Here is a 16,838-nt window from a genome sequence, read left to right as displayed (position 1 = left end):
TTCAATTACTTTTCAATACATTTCAAAACAAGTATTCATATAACCTTTTATTTGAAAAAAACAAGTAGTTTAATATTGGATTGTGTTTGAAGTACTCAAATACACTGACTCAAATACACTCCCAGGTATTTAAATAGTATTTGAAAACACTTTCAAATACAATTTGGTCAACTACTTGTTTTTTTTTACAAATACAAGTTCAAATAAAAGTATTTGTTTTAGGTTGTGTATTTGGAAATACCAAAATACACAGAAAAAAATATTTAAATAACATACTCAAATTCACATTTGAAATGAGGTGAGTCATATGCATAAAACCCATGACTTTGTCCTCAACCGTCTTTAGAATGTTCAGTATGTTCACATGGTCTCTACCTATATACGAGAGGAACAGAGAGACAGTCCATAAATCCATCCATCCTATGTGTCCATCTATAGAAACACAGATGGTTTCCCTACGTAGTGAAAGGTTGCTCTTTTTAGAATAAGCTTCTCTCTCATTCTCCCTCATCGTTTGGCTCATCATAGGCTGGTTGTTCCACAGACTGTTGTTAGATGTGTTTAGTACCAATGGACTAGATGGCTAAAAAACACCATCAGCGTCACCAACCATGGAGATATACAGGGTGAACAGGCTTTTGTTCTAGCCCAGCACTAACATACACTAACTCATTCAGGTCTTGAAGAGCATGTATTGACAAATCTTAGTCACACACAGGCACACATGCATCCTACATACGCTAGCCCCACCCATCCTCCCCACTGGACAGTATTTTTAGCTGAAACCTGATCCCTTCAGCAACAGAGAATAAAGGCCACACTGCAAAACCCCTGCCTTTAACTAGCTCCGTGGACACACACACTAACCCGTTGTGACATGCAGACATGCACACTGTGACGCAGTCACGCAGCAGGACGTTACGTACACATGGGGACACACCCGTCTACAGTCCAGTAAGGAAAATAAAAGAATGAGACGTGTGAGCTGAGGGCTGAAGTTATTCTCCACCAATCTGGAACAGAGTTCCATTACAGAGACACACTGCAGCAGACATTACGGATCCATAACCAGGTAATGTACAACTTAATGTATACCCATATCTCTGTGTGTTAGAGAGGGATACGTGTGTAAATAGTAGTGCGAGAACTGTGTGTGAGAGAGCTGAGTGTGAGACTGCTGTGTGTGAGAGAGCTGTGTGTGAGTCAGACTCAAGCCCTTCCTGTGTGTGAATACCTTCCTCAGTGCAGACAGCCTGCCTGACTAATATGGCCAGATTAAATGTGCACGTGTAAACAATGCCTGTTTTGGAACCCTGTTTGATTGTAGATGGGAGGAAGAGAGATCCTGTTCACATTATATATTTCATTTTGATTGAATAACCAATGGGTTGTAGAACAGTTGTAGAAGCTCTGAGTGTTAACGGGGTCAGAGAATGACAGGGAGCCAGGGATCAGATAGGGACGGCCCCATTCAGTTCCAGTGCATATTTAAATCCAGATGGGCATCTGTAATAGATTTTTTTAAATGAGATGGGGGGGCCTACAAGCCACTTCACTCACTGAGCTATTTGTTTCTCTGCAGCTTCAAGACTTCTAAAGGATGAAGAACCTTAAACTTCTCATCCTCTCTCTCTCCATCTGCCTGTTGCTGGGCAACCTGGGGGTGAGTGGCTACAGTAATGTTGAACCCTGTCAACGGTCCCGATGCAATAACTGCCATGAAAAGTTCCTATACCGGCATGTGCGTCCAAATACCCCGTTAACGACGGACCGCAACGCGTGGGAGAAGTATCTACGTGGAAAAAACGACTGCTCAAGACCCACGCAGTCCTTCCTCCATCCCAAAGACCGGGAGAGGGTGGACGCGGTCTGCTCCAGCTCTGGGGGAAAGAGGTACCAGGGGAACCTGTGCATCAGCCAAAGCCCGTTCACGTTTCTAACTGTGAGGAGTGAGACTGGGACCTGCGGTGTGTCCAGCGTGCGGGAGGAGACCAAGCATTTGATCCTGGCATGTGAGGTGCTGGAGAACAGGTGTGTGCCGGTCCACTTCGAGGGGAACCGCGAGGGCAGCAAGCCCGACAATAACGCTGCAGGATGTGGCAGCATGGAGAAAGGGAAGGGCTCGAGCTTCACAGTATCAGGAATGTGGCTGGCATCTTCATTGATACTCATGTTTCTCTCACAACTCCTTTTCTGAACGGTTAATGGGGGGGAGGGGGAGGGGGGGCGGGGCAGATAGTCAAACAATACATCAAAAGGAAGTTAGTTTTAAAGTGTCTGTCCTAAAAAGAAAATGTTCCCGGAGTTTCCTTTAGGGGTTCTTCAAATTTAATGTGTGGGTGAACCGCTATGAGTTCTTCAAAGAACCCCTTTTAATGATCCTCAGAGAACCTTTTGAAGAACCTTTGGGGTACATTTTTTGAACGACCCCTCTCCCCTATTATTAATAAAGGTAATACGCATAACAAAAACAACAATAACACAATATTTTATTGTTCTCAGTGTTTATTATGATTGTAGTGGCAAAAGCAGAATAATAAAATCTAAACATGAGGTAAACTCCCAGCAGAGCCCCAAGTCCAGTGGAAGTCCAGTGGAAGTCCAGTGGAAGTACATCCTCTGGCGTGTTGATGTTATTGTGTTGATGTTCTCCGTATCCATAGCCAGAATGAGGCATATTTCTGTCTGTAATGATGCCCTTTTGTGGGGAAAACTCATTCTGATTGGCTGGGCCAGGCTGGGCCTGGCTCCCCAGTAGGAGGGCCTATGCCCACCCATGGCTGCGCCCCTGCCCAGTCATGTGAAATCCATAGATTAGGCCTAATTTATTTATTTAAATTGACAGATTTCCTTAATTAACTGTAACTCAGCAAAATCTTTGAAATAGTTGCATGTTGCGTTTATATTTTTGTTCCGTATACTTCCATATATATTACCATTCATTGGTGAGTAGCCCAAACTGTTCTGAAGCTACAGACAGAAGTTGGCAGATCAGTGGTACCGACTTGCGGGGGTCGTAGAAAACTGAGAACACCATCATGTTGGTGAGAGTCTCATCTTTCCATAGAGGGGTCGCATTAGTTTGTTGGCCAAACCGTTCGGACGCTACAGACGTTTTTGTGAGAAGAACGATTTCCGCCATGTCTCATGGTCTGACAAACAGTAGCTTGGTCACCTTTCACCACAGATGCGGAAGGACGCCATTGGCGGATGTGGTGAATTGAGACGCAGCCCATCCAAAAAGCTACATCTCTCTAGCTTAAAGCTACAATATGTAACTTTTTGGGCAACCCAACCAAATTCATATAGAAATATGAGTTATAGATCTTATATAGATCAATAACTATATAGATCTCTATAGATCAAGTCTAAGAAGCGGTAGATCTGTTCTATGTGTGCTGTTTTCGCGTCTTTTACTTTCAGATTTGTACACAAGCAATATTTTTGGTTATTGAAAAAATATTTCACAGCAGTTTAGGTGGTACTATGATTCTCTACACAATAACTGCCTGTTTTGTCATAAAATTCGAATAGTTTACCTAATTTCAGTTTATCAACCAGGAAATGGCGGAGTGATTTCTTAATAGTACATCTTTAAACAGAGGGATTTTGATGGGGATTTTTTTTATTATTCTAATTAGATTTCAGCGGGGGGGCGCAGACATCGACTCTAGGGGGTGTAGACTGCCATGTATTCAGGTCTGGTCCTGGGCTATAACGTTTCACTCACAACATTTAAAAGACTGCCATCTATTCAGGTCTCGTCCTGGGCTATAATGTTTCACTCACAACATTTAAAACTGCCATCTATTCAGGTCTGACCCTGGGTCTGACCCTGGGCTATGATAGCCTGGGTACCTTGTACTCTGTGTCATATGCCAAAGATGTTTAGCATAAAAAGAGTGGCAAGATGGGAAATGATAGCTAAACAGACTGGTACCCGTACCAGACTAGGGCTATGACGTTTCACACACAACAGCTAATAGACTGCCATGTTTTGTTCTCTCACGACATCTATCTGTTTTGTCATATGTATGTTATGGACGGTGTTGCCTGTTCCTGTTTGCCAGCCAGGCATCTGTCTATGGCTGTGGGCCTCCGCCTAATGTTGGCCTCAGCATTTCATTACCTTGTACTTCATTTGAAAAAGTGTATTGTACCATGCTGAATATATGCACTATCAATAAAGGCTGATTTGGTAGAATGTTGAAGAGCAGCATCATCAGCCAGCACCATAGGACTTAAAACCACATGGCCTCATCTGAGTGGTCACACACAAGCAGCACATTCCGAGTTGGCAGGCAAGTGCTTTACTATGAGCATGTAAACATGTAATACACCCCCATCAGCCTACAACATGGATTGGCTTTTGTAGGCCTGCAAAAAAAAGGAGAAATAAAAAAGATTTTTAGGAACTCAGTCTGGGTCTCAACTTACTATTGAGAGTTAGTAGAATAGTTAGTAGAATTCTACAATAGTAGAATACACAAGGTGCAATTTTGAACTCTGGTTGTGCATCAGTAGTTTTTCTCTTGTTATGTCAGTCAATGACATTCACTCAATTAGCCATGTCTGCTAACATGTTTTAGATTGGTAAGTTAGTCTAGTGTCCAGCTATCTAAACTTGTAGAAATCATGGACCGAGGGGCCCTATTGATTATGTTAGTCACTCTCACTTAGATATCATATTAAAAACTGCAAACATTTCTCTTCACCCTATTGCAAAATGTGTAGAATTGCAGAAAACGTAGTCTAAAACTTCCACCACGAGGATAGGAGCACTTAAGGATGCATTGTGAAAGTATCAGAGCAGTGCCGTGGTCAGGAAGAACTTCAAAAGTATTGAGATGGAATGTGGGCATTCTTCAGTGTTTCTATAGGGTGGACAGCATTCACTTTTAGCCTGGTTCTGCTCAATGGGCAATTGAACAGGAATAGAATGTGAAAGAGGAAGTTTGTTTGTGGTTTAGACAATTCTCAACTATTGGGCTATTCAGGGCTCCACTGTGACCCCTTTCCTTGTTCTATAGGCCACTCAGGTCCAGCTTCTCTATCACACATGCACTGTGTGAGGGACGTCTAGAAATAGAGGGCCATATGTGGAGCTCACCTGGTGAAACTTGTTCTGCATGCACACACAAACACAGACACACGCATGTACACCAGTGGAGGCTGGTGGGAGGAGCTATAGGAGGACGGGCTCAGTATAATGGCTGGAATGGAATAAATGGAACGGTATCAAACACATCTAATGTATGGAAACCACACGTGTGACTCTATTCCATTTATTCCATTCTAGCCGTTACAATGAGCCTGTCCTCCAATAGCTCCTCCCACCAGCCTCCACTGACGCGCACACTATGTAACTGAACTCACATACACGGCCGGTTCCAGGGAACTCACATACACGACCGGTTCCAGGGATAAGCGAGATAAACTCACATACACGACCGGTTCCCTGGATAAGCAACATAAACTCACATACACGACCGGTTCCCGGGATAAGCAACATAAACTCACTTACACGACCGGTTCCCGGGATAAGCAACATAAACTCACTTACACGACCGGTTCCCGGGATAAGCAACATAAACTCACTTACACGACCGGTTCCCGGGATAAGCAACATAAACTCACATACACGACCGGTTCCAGGGATAAGCGAGATAAACTCACATACACGACCGGTTCCCAGGATAAGCAACATAAACTCACATACACGACCGGTTCCCGGGATAAGCAACATAAACTCACATACACGACCGGTTCCCGGGATAAGCAACATAAACTCACATACACGACCGGTTCCCGGGATAAGCAACATAAACTCACATACACGACCGGTTCCCTGGATAAGCAACATAAACTCACATACACGACCGGTTCCCGGTATAAGCAACATAAACTCACATACACGGCTGGTTCCAGGGATAAGCAACATAAACTCACTTACACGGCTGGTTCCAGGTATAAGCAACATAAACTCACTTACACGACCGGTTCCCGGGATAAGCAACATAAACTCACATACACGGCTGGTTCCAGGGATAAGCAACATAAACTCACTTACACGGCTGGTTCCAGGTATAAGCAACATAAACTCACACGACCGGTTCCCGGGATAAGCAACATAAACTCACTTACACGGCTGGTTCCAGGTATAAGCAACATAAACTCACTTACACGACCGGTTCCCGGGATAAGCAACATAAACTCACATACACGGCTGGTTCTAGGCATAAGCAACATAAACTCACATACACGGCTGGTTCTAGGCATAAGCAACATAAACTCACATACACAGCTGGTTCTAGGCATAAGCAACATAAACTCACATACACGGCTGGTTCTAGGCATAAGCAACATAAACTCACATACACGGCTGGTTCTAGGCATAAGCAGTCACTAATGGCTTTTTTACCTTTCCTTTAATTATCTAGGCAAGTCAGTTTAAGAACAAATTCTTATTTACAATGACGGCCTACCAAAAGGCAAAAGGCCTCTTGAGGGAATGGGGGCTGGGATTTTTTATTTATTCTGCAAATAAAATATAGGACAAAACGCACATCATGACAAGAGAGACAACACAACACTACATAAAGAGAGACCTAAGACGACAAAATAGCATGGACGCAACACATGAAAACACAGCATGGTAGCAACACAACATGGCAGCAGCACAACATGGTAGCAGCACAACATGGTAGAAACACAACATGGCAGCAGCACAACATGGCAGCAGCACAACATGGTAGCAACACAACATGGCAGCAGCACAACATGGCAGCAGCACAACATGGTAGCAACACAAAACATGGTACAAACATGAGTCCCTGAACGGAGTCAGGGTCTCAACTTAATATTGAGAGTAAGACTAGTAGAATTAATCAGGTACAATTTCGACATTTGGTTGTGCATCAGCAGGTTTTCCTTATTATTTTTTCTCTGACGTCAGTCACTGACAGCAGGTTTCCATCCAATTGGTGACAGATTTCCATGTGAATATTCTAACATCAGCATAAAAACAATCTGCACGTTTTCCCATCAGAGATGTGTTTCCATCTAATTGACTTGTTGCAGATAAAACCCTGTGTGTGATGCAGTGCACAGAAACATACATTTTCCGTATAAATCCCCATGTACCGAATATACAGTACCAGTCAAAAGTTTGGACACACTTACTCATTTAAGAGTTTTTCTTTTTACTATTTTCTACATTGTAGAATAATAGTGAAGACATCAAAACTATGAAATAACACATATGGAATCATGTAGTAACCAAAAAAAGTGTTAAACAAATCAAAATATATTTTAGATTTTAGATTCTTCAAAGTAGCCACCCTTTGCCTTGATGACAGCTTTGCACACTCTTGGCATTCTCTCAACCAGCTTAATGAGGAATGCTTTTCCAACAGTCTTGAAGGAGTTGCCACCAATGCTGAGCACTTGTAGGCTACTTTTCCTTCACTCTGCGGTCCAACTCATCCCAAACCATCTCAATTGGGTTGAGGTCAGGTGATTGTGGAGGGCAGGTAATCTGATACATCTCTTGGTCCAATAGCCCTTACACAGCCGAGGTGTGTTTTGGGTCATTGTCCTGTTGAAAAACAAATGATAGCCCCACTAAGCCCAAACTAGATGGGATGACATATCGCTGCAGAATGCTGTTGTAGCCATGCTGGATAAGTGTGCCTGAATTCTAAATAAATCACAGACATTGTTAGCAGCAAAGCCCCCCCACACTATCACACCTCCTCCTCCATGCTTCACAGTGGGAACCACACATGCGGAGATCATCCGTTCACCTACTCTGCATCTCACAAAGATACGGCGGTTGGAACCAAAAATGTCCAATTTGGACTCATCAGACCAAAGCACAGATTTCCACCAGTCTGATGTCCCTTGCTCGTGTTTCTTGGCTCAAGCAAGTCTCTTCTTATTATTGATGTCCTTTAGTGGTGGTTTATTTGCAGCAATTCGACCACGAAGGCCTGATTCACGCAGTCTCCTCTGAACAGTTGATGTTGAGATGTGTCTGTTACTTGAACTCTGTGAAGCATTTATTTGGGCTGCAATCTGAGGTGCAGTTAACTCTAATGAACGCATCCTCTGCAGCAGAGGTAATTCTGGGTCTTCCTTTCCTGTGTGGGTCCTCATGAGAGCCAGTTTCATCATAGTGCTTGGTGGTTTTTGCGACTGCACTTCAAGAAACTTTCAAAGTTCTTTGAACTTTTCCTTATTGACTGACCTTCATGTCTTAAAGTAATGATGGACTGTCGTTTCTCTTTCCTTATTTGAGCTGTTCTTGCCATAAAATGGGATGGCAGGTAGCCTTGTTGGGCCAGTAACCGAAAGGTTGCTGGATCGAATCCCTGAGTTGACAAGGTAAAAGATCTGTCGTTCTGCCCCTGAACAAGGCAGTTAACCCACTGTTCCCTGGTATGATGTCATTGTAAACAATAATTTGTTCTTAACTTCTCTAGGGTAGGGGGCAAAATTGGAAATTTTGGATGAAAAGCGTGCCCAAATTCAACTGCCTGCTACTCAGCCATAAAATAATATGCATATTATTAGTCGATTTGGATAGAAAACACTCCGTTTCTAAAACTGTTTGAATGATGTCTGTGAGTATAACATAACTCATATGGCAGGCAAAAACCTGAAAAAAAATCCAACCAGGAAGTGGGAAATCTGAGGTTTGTAGTTTTAGAACTCTTGGCCTATCGAATACACAGTGTCTATGGGGTCATATTGCACTTCCTACGGCTTCCACTAGAAGTCAACAGTCTTTAGAACCTTGTTTGAGGCTTCTACTGTGAAGTGGGGGCGAATGACAGGGGAATGAGTCAGAGGTCTGCCAGAGAGCCACGAGCTCAGACTTGCGCATTCACGTGAGAACGAGCTCTGTTCCATTGCATTTCTACAGACAAAGGAATTCTCCAGTTGGAACATTATTGAAGATGTACAGTGCCTTGCGAAAGTATTCGGCCCCCTTGAACTTTGCGACCTTTTGCCACATTTCAGGCTTCAAACATAAAGATATAAAACTGTATTTTTTTGTGAAGAATCAACAACAAGTGGGACACAATCATGAAGTGGAACGACATTTATTGGATATTTCAAACTTTTTTAACAAATCAACAAACAAAATGCATTTCAGAAGGAAAGAAATTACACAAATTAACTTTTAAGAAGGTACACCTGTTTATTTAAATGCATTCCAGATGACTACCTCATGAAGCTGGTTGAGAGAATGCCAAGAGTGTGCAAAGCTGTCATCAAGGAAAGGGTGGCTATTTGAAGAAACTCAAATATAAAATATAGTTTGATTTGTTTAACACTTTTTTGGTTACTACATGATTCCATATGTGTTATTTCATAGTGTTGATGTCTTCACTACTATTCTACAATGTAGAAAATAATAAAATATAAAATAAAGAAAAATCCTGGAATGAGTAGGTGTGTCCAAACTTTTGACTGGTACTGTATTTTTTTTATGGGTTTCCATCGCATTTTCAATACTGACGGTTTTGTAACAAAAATGTTTGCGTTATATAGCAAATGTCTCGGTCAGGTCTTCGCACGAGCGCTCTATTGAACAGCTTGCAGATCCAGTGCGAGTATAGCCTACATGATGAGATCATTACAAAAGAGCAAGATTATTTTTATTTGTCAAATGGCAGCCAATCATGTCACCAGAATTAGACCTTCGATATTTAATGGAAAGGAGCATCAAGCTCATTGCGTGCACTTTCACATCCCCGCGATGTTCATCATCATTTATTTCATCTGTAGCCTAATTAACTACATTTACCGAGTAGTAGTGGGCGGACCACACACCATCACCAGGTGACTCCGAGTTTACTTCGATATGATGTGATATGATATTTGTGCATAAAGTCGTTTCCACCACCGTTTCTCGCATAATTTTGACAACTCAAAAAGATCCCACCTTGTCTAGCTTATATTGTTGTGTGGACATTTGGAAAGTTTACTGACAAATGTAATGTTTCCATTAGGCCTGTAGTGATTTATTTTATCGGACATGTACTTTACTCCTATAAAAAGTTTGGATGTAAACCTGGTTAGTCATTCAATTAGCAATGTCAACACATTTTTGGGGATTGGTAGTTATCCTAGTCATCTATCTAAATGTTGGCTGAATACCAACAGGCATGCAGGACACGTGCCCGGGGCTCTAACCTCCAGGTGCCCCCCATGGATTTTGTTCATCATTCGCAGTCAAATATTATAATAACATAAGTCATTACAAAATGTGTAGAATTGCAGGAAATTAGCTTTAAAACTGCAAAAATGTATCTCCACCCAATGGCAAATGGGTAGCATTGCAGGAAATTAGCTTTAAAACTGCAAAAATGTATCTCCACCCAATGGCAAATGGGTAGCATTGCAGGAAATTAGCTGTAAATCTGAAGAAGAAAAAAAAGTAGCTCTGCCCAATGGCAAAATGAGTAGTAGCCCTCTGAGTAGCCCTCTGAGTAGCCCTCTGAGTAGCTCTCTGAGTAGCCCTCTGCTGCAAGATCAAATCAAAAATATAATTTATTCATCACTTGCACAGTTTACAGCAGGTATAAAATGTGCAGTGAAATGCTTAGGTGCTCCAGTTGTGTGAGAATGGAGCAGGAAAAAAACACACAATAACAAGCTTTCATAACATTACCTCCAACCCAGCTTAGTGGGGCGGGCCATCCTTCCAGAGCTGAGAAACATGGGCTTCTAAGGCTACCTCCAACCCAGCTTAGTGGGGCGGGCCATTCTTCCAGAGCTGAGAAACATGGGCTTCTAAGGCTACCTCCAACCCAGCTTAGTGGGCGGGCCATCCTTCCAAAGGTGAGAAACATGGGCTTCTAAGGCTACCTCCAGCCCAGCTTAGTGGGCGGCCATCCTTCCAGAGCTGAGAAACATGGGCTTCTAAGGCTACCTCCAACCCAGCTTAGTGGGGCGGGACATCTTTCCAAAGGTGAGAAACATGGGCTTCTAAGGCTACCTCCAGCCCAGCTTAGTGGGCGGCCATCCTTCCAGAGCTGAGAAACATGGGCTTCTAAGGCTACCTCCAGCCATTGGGACACATGGGACACTACACTACCATGCTGTTACCACTAGGTGGTGTGAGGGCTCCAGTTGTTATTCATGCACTGACACTTGAATCTTTCATGAAGCAAGGCACATAACTTTTCACACTTTCATTGCTCTCTATTCTATATCCCTCCTTTTCTCCCTCTCTCTTTTACCCCTCCATTCACCTCTATTCTTCTCTCTCTCTCTCTCTCCTTCATGTGACTCCATTGTCTTCAATGGAACAGGAATGTTTCCTTTCTGTTCAAGAAATCAGCTTTCTTTCACTTTTTCCATGACCCTTTGTTCGTTTCCATCCTTTCTTTGTTGGCTCCAGGGTAACTCACCCGGTCATGGACAAATCACAGGACCAACATACCGTCAGTCTTAGTTCACCGAGAGAGCATCACACCAAGTAGTCCACTGATGATAAATGCAATGGCGTGGGATTGTCATGAATGTGTGCACTGAATAGTAACATTCAGATATCTGGTGTAGGTGATATATGTGAAAACAACCTGCAGAGAGACTTATGGTGTCACACACACAAAACTGGTTATTTGCGTACTGTCACAGTCTCTATCTATTCTGAGTCACAGTAAGGTGAAACAAAACAGTCATTATAGGGTCAGAATCTAGTACAGTCAGAACTCCCATGAGGACTTGCAACGGTCAGAGGTTGACTGTTGAGCACTGGTCATAACACAACCGTGACATCAGAGGGCAAAACAAACACACACGCACACATGCATACACACACACGCACGCACACATGCATACACACACACGCACGCACACATGCATACACACACACACATAGACACACGCACACATGCATACACACACACACACACACACAAGAGTGCGGGGCACATACACAAAAGAGGAAAAAGCAAAAGCAGGAAACAATCATTCACTGAGAGAAAAGAGGAAAGGCTATGAGAAGAATAAAATAATGAGTGCAGAGTGAGATGTAATGGAGGAGTTGAGAGATGGAGGAAACAGAGGAGGGTGGAGGGATGGAGGGGTGCAGGGAGAAGAGGATGGTGGAGAGATGGAGGGAGAGGAGGGTGGAGGGATGAGGGAGAAGAGGATGGTGGAGGGGTGCAGGAAGAGGAGGGTGGAGGGTTGCAGGGAGAGGAGGAGGGTGGAGGGGTGCAGGGAGAGGAGGACAGTGGAGGGATGGAGGGAGAGGAGGAGGGTGGAGAGGTGCAGGGAGAGGAGGACAGTGGAGGGATGGGTGGAGAGGAAGAGGGTGGAGAGGTGCAGGGAGAGGAGGACAGTGGAGGGAGAGGAGGAGGGTGGAGGGGAGCAGGGAGAGGAGGACAGTGGAGGGATGGAGGGAGAGGAGGAGGGTGGAGGGGAGCAGGGAGAGGAGGACAGTGGAGGGATGGAGGGAGAGGAGGAGGGTAGAGGGGTGCATGGAGGGGTGGAGAGGAGGAGGGTGTAGGCAGAGGAGAAGGGTGGAAGGGTGCAGGCAGAGGAGGAGGGAGGAGGGGTGTAAGGCAGAGGAGGAGGGTGGAGGGGTGCAGGCAGAGGAAGAGGGTGGAGGTTGAGGGATGGAGGAGGGTGGAGGGGTGCAGGCAGAGGAGGAGTGTGGAGGGGTGCAGAGAGAGGAGGAGGGTGGAGGCTGAGGGATGGAGGAGGGTGGAGGCTGAGGGATGGAGGAGGGTGGAGGTTGAGGGGTGGAGGAGGGAGGAGGCTGAGGAATGGAGGAGGGTGGAGGTTGAGGGATGGAGGAGGGTGGAGGTTGAGGGGTGGAGGAGGGAGGAGGTTGAGGGATGTAGGAGGGTGGAGGCTGAGGGATGGAAGAGGGTGGAGGTTGAGGGGTAGAGGAGGGAGAAGGTTGAGGGATGGAGGAGGGTGGAGGCTGAGGGATGGAGGAGGGTGGAGGTTGAGGGATGGAGGAGGGTGGAGGCTGAGGGATGGAGGAGGGTGGAGGTTGAGGAGTGGAGGAGGGAGGAGGTTGAGGGATGGAGGAGGGTGGAGAGATGAGGGATGGAGGAGGGTGGAGGCTGGGGCATGGAGGAGGATGGAGGGATGAGGGATGGAGTAGGGTGGAGATTGAGGGATGGAGGAGGGTGGAGGCTGAGGGATGGAGGAGGGAGGAGGTTGAGGGATGGGGAGGGTGGAGGTTGAGGGATGGGGATGGAGGAGGGAGGAGGGGTGCAGGGAGAGGAGGAGGGTGGAGGGGTGCAGAGAAAGGAGGGTGGAGAGATGAGGGATGGAGGAGGGTGGAGAGATGAGGGATGGAGGGAGGTTGGAGATTGAGGAATGGAGGAAGGTGGAGGCTGAGGGATGGAGGAGGGTGGAGGCTGAGGGATGGAGGAGGGTGGAGGTTGAGGGATGGAGGAGGGAGGAGGTTGAGGGATGGAGGAAGGTGGAGGTTGAGGTATGGGGGATGGAGGAGGGATGCAGGGAGAGGAGGACGGTGGAGGTTGAGGTGATAAAAACTGGCCTGCACTTTTATTGAACCTTTTTCAAGTTAAAGAAAACAATGAGAGTAATGAAAACTGCAGCATGTAAAGGAGGTGAGAGCATGGGAAACACTTTGTTTTTCTTCTCAGTTTTCCTCTGTGGCTCACTCTACCTCTCCCCCCTTCCATCTTGTTCATTCTGTTCTTGTCTTTCTCTCCAGTGTCTCATCCTCCCTCCTCCTCTTCTACCTTCATCCCTGCTCCTTCTCTTCTCCCTTCATCCCGCTCCTCCTCCTCTCCCTTCATCCCCCTCCTCTTCTCCCTTCATCCGCCCTCCTCATCTTCTCCCTTCATCCTTATTCCCCTATTCTCCCTTCATCCCATCTCCTCCTCCTCTCCCTTCATCCCCAAGCCTACTCTCCTCTCTTCATCCCCCCTCCTCTTCTCCCTTCATCCCCCCTCCTCTTCTCCCTTCATCCGCCCTCCTCATCTTCTCCCTTCATCCTTATTCCCCTATTCTCCCTTCATCCCATCTCCTCCTCCTCTCCCTTCATCCCCAAGCCTACTCTCCTCTCTTCATCCCCCCTCCTCTTCTCCCTTCATCCCCCTCCTCCTCTTCTCCCTTAACCCCCCCTCCTCTTCTCCCTTCACCCCCTCCTCCTCTTCTCCCTTCATCCCATCTCCTCCTCTTCTCCCTTTATTCTCCCTCCTCCCCTTCTCCCTTCATCCCATCTCCTCCTCCTCTCCCATTCTCCATCCTCTTCTCCTTCCCCCTCCTCCTCTTCTCCCTTCATCCCCCCCTCCTTCCTCTTCTCCCTTCATCCCCCTCCTCTTCTTCCTTCATTCCCCCTCCTCCTCTTCTCCCTTCATCCGCCCCTCCTTCTCACTGTCTCATTGTTGAGTACAATGCAATCGAGTGCAATTCAGCTGTAACTTGTACAACACCATTTTACAATGCCATTGTCAGAGAGCACTTCAGAACTGTCTTTCTTCTATCTGAACTGGCTGACAGGATCGTATAACTGTAGATTGGCAAATAAAGAGAAGAAGACTGGGACCAGGGGGGCGGGGGTCAGGAACCAGGGGGGAAGTTGTAGAGTTGAAGTTGCACCTAGACACTGTATCTAGCCAGTTTTGCCAATTTACCCCTAACAAATAAGGTTAGAATTTCGGGAGAGTAAGCTGATCCTAGATCTGTCCCAAAGGGCAACTTCTACTTCTATCGCTCAATTCACCCCTCCTCCTCTCCCCCCAAATACCTCTCCCTTCTGCTAACCCTCTTTTTGTATCTCCCTCCTGCTCTCCCTCCTAATCTCCCTCCTACTCCCCCATCTGATCTCCCTCCTGCTCTCCCTCCTGCTCTCCCTCCTAATCTCCCTCCTACTCCCCCATCTGATCTCCCTCCTGCTCTCCCTCCTAATCTCCCTCCTACTCCCCCATCTGATCTCCCTCCCGCTCTCCCTCCTAATCTCCCTCCTACTCCCCCATCTGATCTCCCTCCTGCTCTCCCTCCTAATCTCCCTCCTACTCCCCCATCTGATCTCCCTCCTGCTCTCCCTCCTAATCTCCCTCCTACTCCCCCATCTGATCTCCCTCCCGCTCTCCCTCCTAATCTCCCTCCTAATCTCCCTCATCTGGTCTCCCTCCTGCTCTCCCTCCTAATCTCCCTCCTACTCCCCCATCTGATCTCCCTCTTGCTCTCTATCCTACCCCCCCTCCTGCTCACCCTTCAGCTCACCCTCCTGTCCTCCTCCTGCTCTCCCTCCAGCTCTCCCTCTTACCCCCCTCCTGCTCACCCCCCTGCACTCCTCCTGTTCTCCCTTTGTCTAGACTAGCTCATAACAAATGAGGGTGATAATTTGAACCACAAAGAGACGGGGGAGGAAATTAGATGGGGGGGAGGGGGAATAATGAAAGGATAAAAGGAGTGTGAGTAATGCAGGCATCTGGACACAACTGGCCACTCATCTGGAGCTCGGGTCTCCCTCTCTCTCTCTCTCTCTCTCACACACACACACACACACACACACACACACACACACACACACACACACACACACACACACACACACACACAATAAATCTATAATAATTGTTATTATAATAATACAGCTGTGTGTGTGTGTGTGTGTGTGTGTGTGTGTGTGTGTGTGTGTGTGTGTGTGTGTGTGTGTGTGTGTGTGTGTGTGTGTGTGTGTGTGTGTGTGTGTGTGTGTGTGTGTGTGTGTGTGTGTGTGTGTGTGTGTGATGGTCTGTGAGGTAAGTGTTTGTGTGGTTGGGAAGTCCCAGAGATCTGTCTCCAGTATCCTCTATTATTCTCAAACTAATTCCTGTAAGATAAGATTCTACCCAGGAGGATAAACCAGAAACAAATGTTTAGCAGAGACACATTTCAACACAGAAACATACACACACAGATCCTGTACACTGAAACACACACACACACACACACACACACACACACACACACACACACACACACACACACACACACACACACACACACACACACACACACACACACACACACACACACACACACACACACACACACACACACCCACAGATCCTGTACACTGAAACACACAAACATACACACACCCACAGATCCTGTACACTGAAACACACACATACACACAAACATACACACACCCACAGATCCTGTACACTGAAACACACACACAAATATACACACACCCACAGATCCTGTACACTGAAACACACACACATACACACAAACATACACACACCCACAGATCCTGTACACTGAAACACACACACACACATACACACAAACATACACACACCCACAGATCCTGTACACTGAAACACACACACAAACATACACACACCCACAGATCCTGTACACTGAAACACACACAAACATACACACACCCACAGATCCTGTACACTGAAACACACACACACATACACACACCCACAGATGCTGTACACTGAAACACACACAAACACCCCCACCCCCACAGATACTGTACACTGAAACACACACACACACACACACACACATACACACACCCACAGATCCTGTACACTGAAACACACACAAACATACACACACCCACAGATCCTGTACACTGAAACACACACATACACACACCCACATATCCTGTACACTGAAACACACACACAAACATACACACACCCACAGATCCTGTACACTGAAACCCACACACAAACATACACACACCCACAGATCCTGTACTGAAACACACACACACATACACACACCCACAGATCCTGTACACTGACAACACACACACAAACATACACACACCCACAGATCCTGTACACTGAAACACACACACAAACATACACACACACAAA

General features: G+C 46.0%; 1 protein-coding gene across 1 annotated transcript; it reads left to right on the top strand.

The window, feature by feature from the left end:
- Positions 1 to 964: 964 nt before the first annotated feature.
- On the top strand, positions 965 to 4,405 carry LOC139388384 (angiogenin-like). Its single transcript, XM_071135020.1, has 2 exons — positions 965 to 1,072; positions 1,583 to 4,405. The coding sequence occupies exon 2, from the start codon at positions 1,601 to 1,603 to the stop codon at positions 2,195 to 2,197; it is 597 nt and encodes a 198-aa protein (XP_070991121.1). The 5' UTR covers positions 965 to 1,072; positions 1,583 to 1,600; the 3' UTR covers positions 2,198 to 4,405.
- The last annotated feature ends 12,433 nt before the right edge of the window (positions 4,406 to 16,838 follow it).

The sequence above is a fragment of the Oncorhynchus clarkii genome, chromosome 3 (genome assembly GCF_045791955.1).
Source record: "Oncorhynchus clarkii lewisi isolate Uvic-CL-2024 chromosome 3, UVic_Ocla_1.0, whole genome shotgun sequence".
In the NCBI taxonomy this organism is placed as follows: Eukaryota; Metazoa; Chordata; class Actinopteri; order Salmoniformes; family Salmonidae; genus Oncorhynchus; species Oncorhynchus clarkii.
This window is presented reverse-complemented; position numbering and strand designations above follow the sequence as displayed.

Excerpts from the sequence above, each read along its gene's own strand:
- LOC139388384 (XM_071135020.1), top strand. The coding sequence starts at position 1,601 with ATGAAGAACCTTAAACTTCTCATCCTCTCTCTCTCCATCTGCCTGTTG.